Raw genomic sequence first — 17,962 nt, forward strand, 5'->3', positions numbered from 1 at the left:
GCAGCTGCATGTGTCAGAGGGCCTCTTGATAGCAGTATAGATGAAAGAAAATGTATGGTGAATGCAATTCACCTGAGCCTTCAACAGCCTTCAATCCAAAGGTTATCCAAAGCCATGCCACATGCTGCAAATAAAAAAATGTGTGCATGAACTGTTTGTTTTATTGTTGATTGTTGCTTTTTGTCATCAACGATGTTCAGTCACTCCTGATGCAGTTGAGCAACAGCTACAATGTCCTACTTTCCTGTTTTTATGGATTAAATCTGTTTTTAGAGCAAATGCTCATACGTAAGTGCGTGACAGGAGGGCTAGTAAATTACCATTACAAAAACAAAGTCAGCCAATATCTAATCTGGGAGACACTGTATGTAATAAGTATGCATTTTTGTAAATTTGTTGTAAACTAAATCTGTTTAACATTGAAATTCAAATGTGTTAATTAATATTGCAAAACAAATTGTTTTATTCCTATTCACGACAGAGCGTGATCAACAAAGATACATTTGGTTTTCAATTGATTACAAATCATATCAAACCTTTATATGACATGTCAACATTCAAGATTTTCGTGCAGTGGACTCAATGCTTCTCTAAGTGTGTAAACCAGAGAAATTGACTAATCTGAACAGAAGTAAATTTGTGAAATACAGATGTACTGAAGTGTGAAATCTTGTAAATAACTGATTCCGCTATAGATGTCAGTCTGTCTCACCACTTACCAAATGCTTTGTTTCATAAAGCTCTTTATAGATCTATAGATTGGTGTGACGATTATTTGGATATTTATTGGTCCACAATGGATGAATCCTCGTGTTGACCTTTACTTCACCTCTAGTGCTACCATGAGCCAATGTCCTCTTGTACAAATTATTATTGAAATCTAAAGTCGTAGATTGACATTTCAAGCATTATTTTTTAAGCCAAAATCTCAACTCATAATCTTGCAGTTGGCAGATTGATATTGAACTTCCAGACCTCCATGGAAAAAACACTTTTGATTTGAAATTACATTCCCTCTCGCGCCACCTTCAGAACAAACCTCTACTCTTTCGACAAGAATCTAATAATAGCAAATCATCAGCTTGTAGTGTCCGACACTTGTGTTTTGTGACGTTAGTACAGGATGCTTGCATGCCTTTAGACTTAGACGCTAGTGATATTGATTAAATTGTTTTATTCTCTGGTTAGACTTTGGGCATATTCATTTTATTTTATTTTTTTTGGCTCACCAAATTAAGTTATTGATTCTGTTGGATGTGTGCGTCTGCAACTGCGTAGAAAAAAAGTTATTGAGCATTTTGGAACAATGTGGCACTTTATTGGCCTCAAAACAAGTCTTCAGCTGTTTAGGTTGAATGTTTGCTACTGTGGCTGGTATCTGTTGAAGGAAGGACAATGGTGTCTTCACAGTGACATACAGCATACAAACATACAGCAAACAGCCTCAATCTCCACAAAATTACTCTGACACTGAAGAACTGATGCACATGTGCATTATAGCCTCTGACCTTTTTTATCTTACACACTACAATCTGTTTATTGAACAGCTGGAATTTGGTATATTATAAATACTATGAAAAGGTGAATTATGTGTGTAAATCCCCCCTAAAAAAGAAGTTTTTACAGTCTTTTTAGTTTTAATCTGGTGATCAGGAGGTGAATCTATCCAAGTCATTCTCTACAATGGCGCCACCCTCTGTTGGATGTCAGTATATATGTTTGGACTATAAAGGGCTTGTGTTTGCAGTAAAACCTTCATGTTTTGGATTCCCTGCAGTTTTCGAACCGGTAGCAGACTGCTGAAACATTCTTTGTTTTGAGCACTGGTCTATAGATAAACATTGGGTCAGAACTAACATGAACAATTTCAGCATGATGTTGATTATTCATTTTTATATTAGGTTATGAAGGCAATCATTTCTGTTAATTTCCCTATACTAACCTGAAAAAAAGTCTAAGCAGCAAAACTTTGTGTTTTAATGTCAGTCTTAGCTAAAATTATTGTATGGAAAAACATTGACAGCAGCTGTTTTGCACTGGATAATTTAATCAATCGAATAATTTTCTACCATTGATTTTGATACAATAACTGATTACCAGAATAATTTGAGGGAATACTTTGGAAGCCTCTTTGATAGATAGATGGATAGATAGATAGATAGACTTTATTTCAGACTCAGGGTCCATAGAGACAAATACATAAAATGACAGACACAAACCATAGAGACAAATACATAAAATGACAGACACAAACAATAAAAGTACATAGGCCTAGCAATGCCTTACTAAGAGACAGCTGTACCAATGTCGCCACAGCTGGGACTGGTAGCGTGTGGTGCTAAACCTTATGTTGATATGATTTAACTTGAGTAACAAAACAAACACCGGCTTTAAGTGAGGGAGTAGGAGGCCTAGTATTTCTACTATGTATAAAACAAATAGTCTCTGAGATTCAGTTCTTAAATGGAGATGTGAATTGCAGTGCTGTTTGTTGCAGTGATAGATGAGAGCAGCGAAATGGAAGAAACCTCACTGTATAAACAGGAGTTCGGAAAACAGCCTCCCGATTGTTTTGCTTATCCTCTTGGATGTGAATGCAGTTTCCCCCCTTGATATTACATACCATTCCATGTAGAGCGATGGCAGCCCCGATGTAACTGCCAAAGAAAAGCTGCACTTCCTATTGGGGATAGGAATAATTCAGACAATTACATTGTAGTTCGAAATACTAAAAAGTGTACTAATCTGACATCTCTTTATCTGAACAATAATCCTATATTATATTGAACTCCCAATAATCAAAAGGAGTTCATGGTCATAATTGTTAGAATTTGAATATTTCTACAAAAATGTCTGTGCAAAAATGTGAACTATTTTTCAAAAGGCTCCTTGGCCTGTTTGTTTTTGTCTTAATGAAGGTATTATTGGTGATACCCAGGACATTGTGAAACCACATTAGAGATGGAACCAGAAGCTGAAGACCCAGACAACAATGATAACTTGGTCCCTTGGTCAGGTTCAGATGGTTCTGGGGAACAGTGTGATGATGCCAGTGATGAAGAGTACCCTTTAGACCCTCTACCTGCTGAAATCCTGAATTCTGATCTCGAGTCCCCAGCATGCCTTCAGTCACAAGACTGGGAATCTGCAGGTGAGCAACAGTCCCTGCCTGAACTCTGCGGAAGTGAAGAGGAGGCTTCATATCAAGAAGAGGATGACATCTACCTTAGTGAATCTGGAGAGTCCATTACAGAGTCTCCTCAAATTCAACCCTCACCAACATCACTGTCCCCACACCCAGAGCGCCCCAACTTTGAGCCTCACGCCAGCCAGATATCACAGCCACATTCGCATTCTTCTTCGTCCTCTCTTGGCCGTGCAGCTGACATGACCCTGGCCTTGACCCTGACCACAGAGCAGCCCCTGGGAGCCAGAGGTAGGCAGAGCCTAGGGACTGTGAACAGGAGGGTTGAATCTTCAGAGGAAGGAGGGAGTAGTGAAGCACCTCCTGCTTCTCTCTTCTTTGGAATTTCAGACAAGGCTGCTGAGCAGGCAGGGAAGTGGAACTCAGAGTCTGACACAGATCTCTGCAGACCGGACAGGCAGAGGGCAAGGTCCACACGTAAGTATCTGTCTTCTACCCTCACTTGTTAGACACATGAAGCTAGTAGTGCAAACTATACAGCATATTCCAAATTATTTTTGTTCTTAATTTAAAAAATGTACAACTTATTAATAGACAAGATATCATTTTGTGTTTGCTTGTTTTTTTTGGGGATAATTATCTTAAATTACGTTTCTCTGCCTGTAATTATTGTTGGTGTTAAATGAAGACTTCATTTCATATATAACTTGTGCAAAGCCCTATGGGTGCTGGTTATTTTCATGCTGTAACGTGGGATCTATTTGAGGTGGACTTACAGGGAGAATTCCCATGGCTATAAAAGTCAGAGCGGGTTAAGAATAAAATATGACCATACGATGAGGCTGGCAGAAACAAATTTGACAGACACCAGCATGTGTCACCCCGGGCCTGTCACCCGATCCCTTTTCCAATCGTAAGACTTGACGGCAATGGAAAGTGAGCTCCTCATTTTTCTTTCCTAATGGACTCCCCCAAGTTAGCTGTAAGTGAATATGATGCTTTTATTAGTGTGCTGGCTTCAGCAGGGGCCGATTTTAGATTTTCTTTACTTCTTATTAGTGTGCTTGCTTTAAAATCCCCAAATATCAAGCATTAGTTCATTGTTTTACTTTTCTGAGCATTGATCAGTTAAAAACTGTAGCTTCTTACATGTCCACTGACTGACAAAATATCAAAATGAAATGAGTATATGTTTCCATCTTCTTCACCTCCCTTCTTTTGTTCTCACTGTCCCTCTCTCTCTTTTGCCTCAGGGCTCAGTCACAACGAGAGCCAATCAGAAAGACACGTCAAGGAGACCAAGTCCAAATGTAAGCGTATCGCTCGGCTTCTAACGGATGCACCCAACCCTCAAAATAAGGGAGCCTTGTTGTTTAAAAAACGCCGCCAGAGGGTCAAGAAGTATACACTTGTGAGTTACGGGACTGGGGAGAAAAAGCTTGACAGCGAAGACCAAATAGAGGAGGAAACTGAAGTCAGATCAGCTGGTTATAACTTTGTGGCAACAAGTGAATCTGAGTTAGAAGACGACTATTCTGTTTATCAGCACCAGCACAATATAAGTCTGAATTGGGAAAGTGGTAGAGAAATGGAAGCACTACAAGAAACAAAAGGAAAGGGTGTTATGATGTTTGCCCAACGCCGCAAACGTATGGATGAAATAGTGTCAGAGCATGAAGACCTGAGGAATAAAGGATTACCTGTGGAGATATTACGAGAACCCGAATGTACAGAAGCACAGAATGTTTATGACAATGAGGAAATGTACGTACATACTGATCAGGCCACCTACATGGATGCAAAACGTAGGCAGCACGAAGAATACCAAGAAAGTATTCAACAGATGAACCACCTATCCAACGTGCCAAGACCGTTGGTGCCAAACAGAACTGCGAAGCCTTTCCTAGGATTTCCCTCCAGCACAACTGCTCCTATCATGCCTGGCGGCGTTGTTCCAGTGAGAAAGAGACAAGAACCAAGATTCAGAGTACCTGTGCCTATTAACACTAGCCCGCAAGTTTGGTCCCCAACTGGAGAAATCATAGCCTCAAGAGATGAGCGAATATCTGTGCCAGCAATAAAGACCGGCATCCTTCCAGAGTCTAAAAGGAAAGCCACTAATAAAGATCATCACCTTCAAAACAAAGGGGAAAGGAGGTATTTTATTGAGTCAGAGGAAGACTGTTTTAGTCTAGGTGCTGAAGCTTGTAACTTCATGCAACCAAGAACAATAAAACTCAAGAATCCCCCACCGGTTGCCCCAAAACCTACCATCAACCCAGCCTGTCCACCTTGGATGAGTAGGAGCCCCTCTTGTGAGCCCTATATTCAACCAAGAAGTCCACTTTCACAACCCGCTCACAGTCATGTGGGGCCTCATAGTCAGCATTACTTACAGCAGCAAGATTGGGCTCAAACTCAACAGATGGTCAACCATTGGGCACCAGATCAACCTCGGGCAACACTTCAAACACCTGCCAATGCCTGGGCTCCTGTCAACTCCTCTTCTCAGCTTCATCTTCAGCCAACAACAAATAGCTGGAGTCAGCAGCCATCACGAACCCCAGTGAGTATGCAGGCCTGCAGTCCTACTTACAGCCCACATCAGCCACCCTCACCCTCAAGGAATAAGTTAGACAGTACTCACAACTCAGTTGCCTCTTGCCCACCACAAGCAGGGAAGTCAAACGCCCATGGATCAAAAGCATCACAGGCTTCACCAAAGGGTCGAGTCTCGGGCAGAGGTACTTCTCGGGCTGGCGATGGTCCAACTATGGCGGGAAAAGGTGCAGAGTTGTTTGCCAAAAGACAGTCCCGTATGGAGAAGTTTGTTGTCGATGCTGAAACGGTGCACGCTAACAAAATAAGATCCCTCTCCCCAGCCCCATCACTCCCTAACTCCTGGAGATATTCTTCCATCGTTCGTGCCCCACCTCCTTCATCATACAATCCCCTTCTTGCTCCTTTCTATCCTCCATCAGCAGCCAAGCAACCCCCTTCCACAAGCCCCCAAATCAAGCCTAAGACCAAAGAGAAACCTAAAGCAGCCCCAAAGCACCTCAACACCTTAGATATTATGAAACATCAGCCCTATCAGTTGGACTCTTCACTATTTAAGTATGAGGCAGTAACTGAGGCCAAAAGCCCCAGCCCTAAACCAGGTCCAGCATCAAAGTTTGAGGCCATCAAAAGCTTTAAACATAGATCTGCCCCTTCTCATTCTCCTTATAACGCCTCTGAGCTTGTTGTTCAAAGCAAGGTAGAAGTTCCTGCTAAGTCTCCTGTATCGGTAAGTTCCCAAAATTCTTCTGCCCGCCAAAGCACAAGATCTGTTGAGCCTCTTGCAACCGACAAGCGCTTGGCTAAAAAGCACACTGTCACCTATACAGCCCATCACAAAACTGACAAGCAAGCACCAAGTGCCCGACCTGCAAGCGCATCCTCCCAGCATTCATCTATTGGTGACAGCATTGCTTCAGCTTTTTCTCCTGCATCTCTTATTGCTAGAGGCGCACGTCAAATGGCACCTCGCCCAAAGTTTTCTGCAAAGAAGCCAGTGGTGACAGGCAAACATTGGAGACCTGTTGCTGCGCTTTATTAGCTCTAATACTGTATATGGTCATGCTTTGGTGTAGTCACCGTTGAGACGATAGAACACAATTACATATGCAACGCGGTATCATCTAAAATGTCTTACTCAACAGGTGGACATGTACAGACAGTCTAAATGTATGTCACGTCCAAAATAATTGACAGTATCCATCTATAAGGATATATTTAGCTGGTAATGTGAGGAAATATGTTGAATGTACAGGAAAGCTAGCTTAATATTGTAAATCAATAGAATACAAACTAAAATAAATACACAAATAAATAATTTAGTATTACATATCTTCCTCGAACTCGGGAGGTGCATGCGTGCTTGAAAAAGGAAATGTGAGACTAGATAATGTTGAGTGATTCTCAGGAAGTGCTATCACATGTGCAATAATGTGTGCAGAGAGCCTTGTTCAGCTGATGTCTTTTTGAGTTTTTCTTTCTTTAGTTGTTTTTCTTTTGTAAGGATTAAGATTACGTGCACTTATGTCTAGTAGTAGTCATCACTGACCCCAAAAGCAGCCCAGTAATATCATTTATTAATACATTTGTTTTAAACATCAGTTAAAAATGACTTTTCATGCCATCTGAGAAAACAATAACTCACGATTATATTTACTGAATATGTTTGATCATTTAGCGTGCCTGGGGAGAAACTGTCAATGCACTTCTCTTTTTGGATGCATGCAATTTGCAATTCCTTCAGTCTCATTCCAAAACTTCAATGGCATCAGCTAAAAGCACTAGCTTTAGTTGTGATTATAAACCCTTATGACTTTAAATATTTTTTTATGTGGATGTATTTTCTGCAGTTGTCGGTTATGGCCAGTTATTTAACTGTCGGTAAAATCATCAGGCATTCTGTATCCTAATCCTGTAAAACATGAGATATCACAGAGATTTGAGATCTAGAGATTTATTCACATTACCATTAGCAACTCAAAATGAAAAAAGGAAACAATTGTCTTGTTTGTGTTTATATCTCTGTCTTTCAAACATATTTGCACTTCTTGTTCTCAGCACAACCATGCTATTAAATTTCTCTTTCGCTCTACTTGTGAACTTCCTGTGTGTGTCATGAGCTTCTTTTTCCTGAACTACTGTATCACTACTTTTTTCTGAGTGATTTATATTTCCTGCTTCATCTTTCTCACTGCCTCACGCTTTCACACAGAATTTACTTATATTTACTGCACCTTCAGCGATATCAGTTTTAAGATTCATTGACTATTTTCAATACTGTTTGCTCTTAATAATGTAAGATAGTAAATTGCTGAAGGTTAACACTGTCACTGACTAGTATGACTTTATGTTTCTGGACCGTTGTGCTTGTTTGTTATCACAACTTTTCCATCAGTCCACCTTTAACTCTAAATGTGAAAGGTTTGGAACCAAGATCTCGGCCCTCAAAAGATTTTCTGCACACTTTTGTCGGACGTCTATGACAAACTACTGAAGTGAAATCCACCCTAAAGCAAGATTTACATTTTGCTATTCCAATGACTTATTGAGCAAGTATGTACTGTCACCAAAAAAAAGTATGTTACCTGCATTTAATAGAAGTATTTTAGAATATATTTAGTGCTCAGCTATATATATATATATACTTTTTTTTTCTCTGCTTGTGTGAGAAATATATATATATACATATATATATTGGTCTGCTTGTGTGAGAAATAAAAACAATATTGAATTGATAAACAGCAATGCAAAAACTGGTTTGTCAGAGGAGGAGTATCAGTCAGACATCCTTATTAGCTCTGAGCACTAGCTATTAATAGTGGCTAATGTTAATGCTAATGTTAAGCTACTCGTGTGCTGGACATCTTTTACTTTAGCTGATTTAAACCAAAAGAAACAACCAATCACAAACAGGACTGCGGCTATATTACTGTGGCAATATGGTTGATAAATGTTTGTCTCATACATCTGCTGGTAAAGGCTGCTAGATGAGCTAATAATGAGGTGGCCAAACTGCAGAAAAGAAAGATGTTGTTGGTAGTCAAGTTTCCCTGAATATTGATAATTAAAACAGTGATGTACAAGATTTGAGAAAGTATAGGTTGCAGTACAGGTCAGATACGACTTAAAGGAGAACAGCAATGGGTATATTGCTGTTGTATAATGCACTTGCCAATGTGGGACAAATTAAAGTTTACCTGGGTGTTCTAGGTGTTTAAAAACGTTTTATTACAAAATTGGTGAAGTGACCCATAATGGAAATACGAAATGAAACTAACATGTGAATTGTATTTTAGAGTGGATTTTCTCTTTAAGCAGATTAATCAAAGAAAAGGGGGCACAGATATGGTTCCAAACAAAGGTTCATCATCTTTTAAATCTGTGATAGTAGTAATATTGCCACTGTACTTATTTCAAGTTTATTTAACCAACAGCAGGTAAGTTCTTAAATCAACATTTATCAAATGTTTCATGATGCTTCACGACTTTAATTCAAATCTCATCCATACGTTTATATCACTCAAATATTTTTTGGTATTAAACGAAAAACTCAATCCTCTAGTTGATCTATATATTTGAAATGTTTTAAGTTAGATAATCTTGTGAAAGGGTTTGCACAGTTGAATCCAGAATTTTGGAAAGATGTTGTCAGGTGTGTGTGTGTAGCCAGAATTCCAAAGTCCCATTTAATAATAAAACTACAAAAACAGAAAAAGCACAAGAGGTTCTTAAGATGCAAAATAGTATGTGCAATAAGTAACATAATGTGATTAAATGTGACAAAAGGTGTGCGTTCTTTGAATAAATGTGTTATTTTTGCATCTTAAGAGCCTCTTCGACTTTTTTTCTGCCAGTGGGTAATATTACTGTTATTTTAGCAAGATTATCATTCATTTCTTTTTGCCCTTTTGTTCAATAAAACTTTTAGTAATTTAATCTAAAAAAAGAAACATAAATAAATTACAAATTTATTGTCGAGGCTTAAATTAATCCAGTGGGTGGCAGCAAAGTCTGCAATGCTGCAGTCACACCAGTCAACTGATATGTGATTTTCTTTTCAGGGCTTTGGAAGAAGCCGCTCCCTGAGCCTCCCCAAGCGACTGAATTCGATGCCTTCTCCCAGACTTTTGTCACCTGTGAGCACACCTGGAATCCAATCGTCATTTTTACCAACACAGAGGCAATTGTCCTTTCAAGAAAAGGTCTACAAGCCACTGTCTCCGTGGGAGGCGGCTTCCAGAAGCCTAATTGGTTCAGTGGATGATGCCTTTGTGTTTAAGAGCCTCTCGTCATCTGTTGCCTCTAATGTCAAAGCTGCAGGGCACCGTAGATCTCTGCCAGAGCCTCCGGATGAATGGAAGCGTAGGGTGTCTCTCGATCCTGCACCTGTCAGCATGGGTCATTATCATGCGGCCCCAGCTTTTCAGGCACCGTTCATGAGCACATTTTCACCTGAGAGACCAGCCTTCTATGGGCCTCCCTTCAGACCTGCTCAGCCTCTGAGGCCTGTCAGCAGGGCCAGTATTGGATACATGGGACAAGGCTCCGGTCCAACAAAGTACTCCCCAATGCCTAGTGCAGTCCAGAACAGTTAATACCACTAAGATGAGGTCAGACATACAGCCGATGAAGAGAAGTATACTTTTAAACCAATATACATGAATTATGGTAAAAAAAGGTTTCTCGGACATGAAACACAAAAAAAGCAAATTTGGCTTAAAGAGATACAATATGTTTGTTCTATTGTAATGGAACCATTTTTAAGCTTCTCCAGTAGGTCTGAGACTCAGGCATATTTTACACAATTTACTAGGTTTGTTTGAAGTTGCTGATGGAGTCATAAATGTTGCTATCTTCATGGTACGAGTGGCCACTTGTTTAGAAGAGCACAACGACTTACCGCAGCTGTTGTGTTGTGTTGCTGATGAGATATTACCCCGCTGAGCATTGATGGGAGATTTTGCAATTGTGGATAATTGGTTATTTCTCAGTCATTATGTTGTATCCGTTTGTTTCAGACTGATCTAGGAGAGAAGTGAATCAGAACAGTGTTATGAGAGCCAAAGTGAACGTGTAGTAGATGAAATAAATGTTTGGTAGATTGCTTTTTTTCAATGTAGATCGGTGTTGCTCATTTTTACATTATTGGTTATAAATATTTAGTGAGAAATAAGGCACTCTGATTGTGTGGCTTTTCCATCAAGTATCTTTACTGTTGCTTAAAAACTCACTGTGACTTTGTTATCACTTCTGCACATGTCAACATTTCATACAACGATAACAATTACAGGTGTTACTCATCTTGTTTTATCCTGCTTTTTCTCTCACTACTAGTGGTGATGGCAAGTATAGAGTGAACATTTCTAATCATCTGCAGCACTTTCTAGCGACTGCTCAATGACACACACACAATTAATAAGTGTTGCATCTTAACATTGACTTTTTTCAAACTGATGACCCACATGTGATATTTTAAAATGGATTTAAGCTATTTTGATTCTATTTAATGTGTTTTTAAGTCAAGAGAAATAAAAGTTGCATGCATACATACATGACGTATCCCACCTTTGATCACACACTGTGTGGTGTTAAAATGTAAACAGAACAACAGATTTTGCCATTGAGCTTCAGGGTTTCAATATGAATGATGTAGTCATGTTTCTTGCTCATTTTTGGGGGGGGGCTTTACCCTGTGTTTGATGATTTCCTTGAAGAAAATTTTAAGTTTTTGCACCTGTTCAACACAAACTGAAAAAATAAAAGACAAGAAAACGCGCATTGTTTTTTTGTTGTTGCTTTAATCCACATTGTGATATAATTTGAAAAGTAGTGCAGATGGTTTTGAGTCATCTTTCTTTATTCAATAATTGTATACCAATGTTTTAAAATAACACAATGCAGTTTACACTGGTTCAAAAATTGACAGTAACTTTCATATCTCAACATTTTTTTAACGATTTAAAGATTAAATGTCCAGTATGTCCAGTAAAGTACTGTTTATTGTTTGTTACTTACCACTACATTGGTATAAATTCTTTTTAGATCATGTGTATATATACAAAAAAATTTTTGTAGGGGAGTCCTTGCCTCAAAGAACATCAGTGGACATGTGTGTGTGTGTTGTCCATCCTCTCTCTCTCTCTCTCTCTCTCTCTCTCTCTCTCTCTCTCTCTCTCTGGTAGCTATCCTTGCCCCATGGTGTTTGAGAGTGGTTTTGAGTGTTTGGCAGGTTAAATTTAGCCTATTGATGTAAGCGGCATTCCATTCACAACAGGCACAGAGACACAGCCACAGTTTAGCTTTAGTGTCCGTGAGTGTGAAGATCAGGGAAGATCAAACTACCTTCTGTAGGTTGACCCCTGAGCCTCCGTGTCTCCCCTTCAAGGATACAGGTTGCACCCCAGGGATACCATTACAGGTACGAACAAGCGTCGTCAGGGTTTATTTTGTGAATATGTGGTTCATTCAAATTATGTAGAAGTTACGTTAAACAAAAAAAAAAATTGGGCTTTGATTTTCTATGAAGTATAGAAGTTCCTTTTTTATGGAAACGCAACATTTGACAAATTATCTGTTATGTTTCCTAGTTTTAGAATTGTATTGCTTTGCTCTCTCTCTGTCATTTGCATGGAAATTATTGCTGAAAATTCAGCAGATGGTCACAATAAACAAGTAATATTTAGTGTTGTACCATGTAGCATCATGTTTTGCATTTGGCAACAAAGCAAAGCTAAAAATATGTGGTATCACCGGGCACTGCCAATGTAAGAAAGTTATTTTGGATATTATGTTTAATGTTTTGTACTGCTGGACACTTACTGTGTCCAGCCACACATACAAATTTACAATAGTCACCCTTGACCTTTACACAGGTGATTTATCTTGTGACAACCGAAAGGGAGATAGCACTAACATTTACTCAAACTCAAATATCGGTCCAGTGATGAGGCCAGATTTAAGAATTATGTGTGTGGAAACCGATCCTAGTACAATAGGGCTTTGCGGTTATGCAATACATTGTAATCTATTAAATCTAACCCCGACAGAGAGATTATTATAACATGGCAAACACTGATATGGCAGATTTATTTAACGGGGGCCTTATAAATCATCTTCAAATTCTAAAAGATGCTGACAGGAAATGGGAGATATACTTTATAGACTTTTATAGACTTTAAACTTTGTGACTCGGGCAGAACAACTACATCCTGTGTCCTGTATGTGTTTCCAGTACTCCTGAATTCTGCCAAACTTGCCAAAGCTACAATGTCACAATTCTGTACAATGCCAACTGGAGAGAGGAAGAAGCGTGCAGCAGCTATTTGCCAGGAGGTCCACGGTACCAATGGTATGATGTTAGAACTGAGGACCAGCAGACAAACACACTGCTGCAAGATAATATCCATTGTGATCTGGGTTGAAAATGTCAGGGCTACACTCCAGTCTTTGCCATAAATAAGCTAATGGGATGATCTACTACCTATGGTGACTAATCCTTTGTCGTTGTCCTTTACAAAAGTCTATTTCTGGAGAGGGGAGGGAAGAAGTGAGGGACAACTGTGTGTAGCCATTTGGATAAAGTGAAGCTTTGTGACAGCTGGGGTACATACCGACTGTTGTGGCAGACGAGGAAGCATCATGTCCATCCAAAACTAATTCTCAAGTACAATGATAACACATTTTCCATGACAGGGCTTACAAAATGGAAAATATTTAATTTTGTGACAACTTTGATGTCATTTATGGACCCCTCCCCCAAACCTTTCCATCTGACAAAATGATATCAGGGTATATTTATATTGTGTATCCACCACGTTCCAGCTCTAAAACCAACTCTAAAACCAGCCCCTTCCCAAGTTAGTCATAGTTAGATTATATACAATTTATTTAAGAATATGTCCATAAGTATAATATCAACTGATGCATTAACGGTATTAAAACAAGATATTTTTGACACAGGACCATTCTAAGAAACAGGGATTAGATTAAAGTCATTCACCATTTCAGTCTAAATCTGCACATTATACAGATTAGTCTTTTCCTCCTTATCTTCATCTTTATGTATATTATTTTTCTCAACAGGTGACGTAATCGATCTCGGAAAGAAGCTCAGCACTCCTAAAGACATTATGTTGGAGGAGTTATCATTGCTTTCCAACAGAGGTTCCCGGCTTTTCAAAATGCGCCAGAGGAGATCTGATAAATATACATTTGAAAGTATACAAAATGAGGCAAACACACAGCTGAATGTAAGTCAACTTGTATTAAGTCACTTCATATATACGTTTGAATGCGTTCAGGAGTTCTGGCATTAAGTGGCGTCTGCTTGAAAATGTGTTGAATGGTCTCATTAAGCAAATGTATCTAAAACTGTTACAAAGCACGGATGAAGAACAAAGACAAGTGCCTTTTACTGTACATCATGCAGCCAAATCTTCTGAGAGCTACTCAGGCCCTTTGCTGAGGAGCTGCTCCCCTCTTTATCAGTGCCTGTTGATGTGTTTCTGTGTGTGTGCACACCCTGTAGTTATAAGTGTGTGTGTGTGTGCGTGTGTGTGTGTGTGTGTGTGTGTGTGCGTGCGTGTGTACCTGAGTGCATGGAACACAAGAGCAGCTGTAGATGTGCCAGCTTCACTTTTTGTTGCTCAGTTGATAACCAATATATTAACTATAATTTAATTGCATTTTGCAGAATGATATTTTAACTCAGAATACACACACTGTGGAAATTAAAGTGGACGCACCAGCCGATGGAAATACTGCTAATCCAGAAATCACTATTTCAGGTAATTATGCTCTTCAGTATGTTTACATTGAGGCCAATATGAAGCAATAACATATAACCATTAACAAAAATTATCTTAATCATATGTAAAAATAAATACAAACCTTAACATTAGATTTGGTCTTTGGAAATCATTCCTACTTTAAATCTATTATGTCATCCACTTTAAAACAGTAAAAAATAAATACTGCATATACTGCAGAGTCAAATAACAGTGACTGATTATGTAATGCTGTCATGATAATGATCATAATAATGTATCATACAGCATACAGTCATAACTGCTGGTCTTGTTTCATGGCATTAACTTAAGTTGTTTGATACCATGATTCATATTACAACCTGAGAAACTTTAAATGCTTTATTTTATGATATTGTACTTTAATAAGCCGACAGAGTCCAGTACTTATTCCAAAACCCTCCAGTAGGGTGTCATCCCACGTTGACACATAATATGATGAGTGCACACTTCAACTATGTGCTATTTTTAGGCCTCAGAACTCAATGACGGACAACTCAGTCTGCCCATAAGTGTTCCCTAAGCACAGACTCTATTCATAATCCATTCTAAAACTTTAGCCTCCCCTCAAAAAGGTTGAAGAAAAAAGCTCAACATTAACCCGTGAACTGCAAACTAAACCATCAGATCATTCTGCTGCAATGTTGGAACAATCTAATGGTGTCTCTCTGTTTTTGTTTGCTCCTTGACAGACATGACTGAAGAGAAGTTAACAGCCACAGCTATGCCCAAGTCCTACCACTCCCCATGGGATCAGGCAATCCTCAGTGACCCCGACCTCGCCGAAACACTCAAACTGACAATGTCAGGACCTGATCCGCGACCAGACCTTCCTGAGTACAAAAGCTTTAACCGGTGAGAAAACGACAATATGAGCACGTTTTAGTCAATTACTACATCAGTACAACAATGAGGAACTATTCACACTTGATGTCAATTACAGGGTGGCCACTCCTTTTGGTGGCTTTGACAAAGCTCCCAGAGGAATCACATTCAAGCTCCCAGAGGTGGACCTGAACCCGCCCAGGTACCTAGAGCTGGAGGAGCCAGGAATGAAGCGACCCACCTTTAATAGGTCGGCTCAAGGGTGGATATCTGAGGGCACCCATCTGATCATACCCACTGTAACCCTGGAGCCCATTCAAATCCCAGAGTCTGATGACCTGTAGGTGGTCTAACTGTATGTAGTCTGGCCACATGATGTCAGCTGTAGTATTTTGGCCCACCTCTGATTAAGGCGAAACACCCCATAACACACTCACAATTACATTTAGTGGACAGAAAATGTTTCCTGCTTTTGTTGACTAGTGTGTTTGGTGTACACTTAAACTGTATTCAAAGAAAATCATGTAAATAGCATAACTCAAGAAGGGTTTCCAATGATACAGACAGCAAAACTGTACATTTTATAAATGTTCAGTTGAATTGATTAATATGTAATGTAAATAAAGAATGCAACTTATTTATTGATGGCACACAATTGGAACATGCAGTGAGTTATATTTAGCTATTGTGATGAGTAAGCAGTATTTCATTTATATCTATTGTAAAGAATTATATTACAGACAAATACACAAATAAGGTGTTCATTTATATTTATTCATCATATAGATATTTATTATAAATAACTCTTAACATCATGCAAGCAAATGTTGAATACATAAATATAAATTAATTAAGCTATAATTTAAATGAATCTAAAATTCAACACAAAACAAATCAATTAGGGATGTGTAGAAATAAAACAATAGTGAAAGGTCTGTTTTATAGCTCTGACTTATTGTTGACTGCTGCTGAAAAAGAAAAAAGAAAGCTAAGAAATATTTTATCTTGAGGAAATAACAGAGGTCACATCAATCTAGGAAGACTGAGAAATCTGGACTTGGACGATGGAACTGATTATTTAAAAACACAGCAAATGCATGGACTCAGAAACAGTGACTTTATACGCAATTATATTTAATAATTGTACAACATGGATATAGTCTGGCCTGCCTTGTTTGGAGTGAGAGAAAATGTAAATGTTTGTTCTGTATTGTGTCTTGTCACAGATGTACTAGAAACATGTAACTTTACAGCATCTCAACCTAGAAGCAATACTGTGTATGAGTGTGTAAAATACACTGAATGTCTGTGAGTGATAGTTTGGTGTTTTCTAAAGAACTGAGCTGAAAACAGTCAAGGTGCATGATTTTACTTCTACAGTTTAAGTGTATTGTTTTCTCGTACATACTCTACATTGTATAACTAACTTAATATGCATCGTTTTTATTCTTCTGAATGTAACTGGACATACAATTTACAAACTTAGAGCGGGGGAGATACAGGAGAAAAAACTCTGGCAAAATTAAATTCAAGGCCAAAGTATAGGAGCTCATGAGCAATCTTCATGTATGACTATCATTTCTCCAAAACCTCAACAGTCCAAATAATTTGCATTTCCATTTACACAGAATGTTTTGTGGGTCAATTCATTACTGTCATAAGAAGTGTCCATTTGTATCACTTTAAATGAATTAATACAGGAGCTTTGCATTTTTTGAATTTTTCTCACTCCCAAAAAAGATGTTGTTTTGAGACTTAACTCTGAGAAAGTTGACAAGGTTGATAAAGGTCACTGAGTTTTATCATGTATTATACCTGGTATCACAGCAATACAGGTTAATTTTAATGGTAGAGTATGTGTTATTGGGTACAGGATCTGACACAGACCTCAACATGCAAATCCTGTTTTATATAGAAGATTTAGATTGGGGCCAGTTTTTCTGTGATGAAAGTCTAAAAACCTGATAATAATAGAATTAACGGAATTAAAACTGCTGTATAAACTCTAATTGTCCTTTTAGCCACTGAGTTGCTGGGAGTCTATTTAAGTCACTTTTGGCTGAACTATTACACTCTGTAAACTGAAAAAAAGAAAGAACAAAACAGATACAAAAAAAACTGACTCCAAAAATAAACTAAAGAACAGTAGAGTTTGACAGCTTATCTGAACAGAGCTCAGCTGTGCAACATTCAGAGGGTGAAATATGAAGCCTAAAATAAATAACACCAAAAACACTTCATGTGTCTCAAGGGAGGTTTCAGTGCTATTGCTGGAGCCAAGATAGGATCAGAGAAAAGCTATATACAGTCAGACTATCTCCCCAAATACTGCACATGGTCCACACTTTTCCCTTAAGTTAGTTCAGTATATGGCATTTAATATACTATATTAGGACCTGTATGAAAATATTAGTAAACTGTGAACGTGTTTGCAGTCACAGTGCCTTGCAGAAGATGCTGTTTAATATTCTCAAACAGATTTCATTCTTGGACTCAAAATCTTCTCAGTGTAACAACTCAAAAAGATTGAATTACGTTATTTTTCACAGCCGGGCCCACACACAAACACACACACACACACGCACACACACACACACACACACACACACACACACACACACACACACAC

General features: G+C 38.6%; 2 protein-coding genes across 2 annotated transcripts; both read left to right on the forward strand.

The window, feature by feature from the left end:
• Positions 1-2,961: 2,961 nt before the first annotated feature.
• On the forward strand, positions 2,962-7,842 carry synpo2b (synaptopodin 2b). Its single transcript, XM_031871439.1, has 2 exons — positions 2,962-3,622; positions 4,399-7,842. The coding sequence occupies exons 1-2, from the start codon at positions 2,962-2,964 to the stop codon at positions 6,744-6,746; spliced, it is 3,009 nt and encodes a 1,002-aa protein (XP_031727299.1). The 3' UTR covers positions 6,747-7,842.
• Positions 7,843-11,985: 4,143 nt separating this feature from the next.
• Positions 11,986-17,033, forward strand: myoz2b (myozenin 2b). The gene is made up of 6 exons (XM_031871447.1): positions 11,986-12,122; positions 12,936-13,052; positions 13,787-13,953; positions 14,397-14,490; positions 15,201-15,363; positions 15,452-17,033. The coding sequence occupies exons 2-6, from the start codon at positions 12,971-12,973 to the stop codon at positions 15,675-15,677; spliced, it is 732 nt and encodes a 243-aa protein (XP_031727307.1). The 5' UTR covers positions 11,986-12,122; positions 12,936-12,970; the 3' UTR covers positions 15,678-17,033.
• Positions 17,034-17,962: the final 929 nt, after the last annotated feature.

Source organism: Anarrhichthys ocellatus, unplaced genomic scaffold (genome assembly GCF_004355925.1).
Source record: "Anarrhichthys ocellatus isolate YVR2014 unplaced genomic scaffold, GSC_Weel_1.0 scaffold58, whole genome shotgun sequence".
Lineage (NCBI taxonomy): Eukaryota > Metazoa > Chordata > Actinopteri > Perciformes > Anarhichadidae > Anarrhichthys > Anarrhichthys ocellatus.

Coding starts and splice junctions, on each gene's coding strand:
- myoz2b (XM_031871447.1), top strand. CDS start 12,971: ATGTCACAATTCTGTACAATGCCAACTGGAGAGAGGAAGAAGCGTGCA. Junction 14,491..15,200: donor TCCAGAAATCACTATTTCAG/GTAATTATGCTC, acceptor GCTCCTTGACAG/ACATGACTGAAGAGAAGTTA. Junction 15,364..15,451: donor GAGTACAAAAGCTTTAACCG/GTGAGAAAACGA, acceptor TGTCAATTACAG/GGTGGCCACTCCTTTTGGTG.
- synpo2b (XM_031871439.1), top strand. CDS start 2,962: ATGGAACCAGAAGCTGAAGACCCAGACAACAATGATAACTTGGTCCCT. Junction 3,623..4,398: donor GCAGAGGGCAAGGTCCACAC/GTAAGTATCTGT, acceptor CTTTTGCCTCAG/GGCTCAGTCACAACGAGAGC.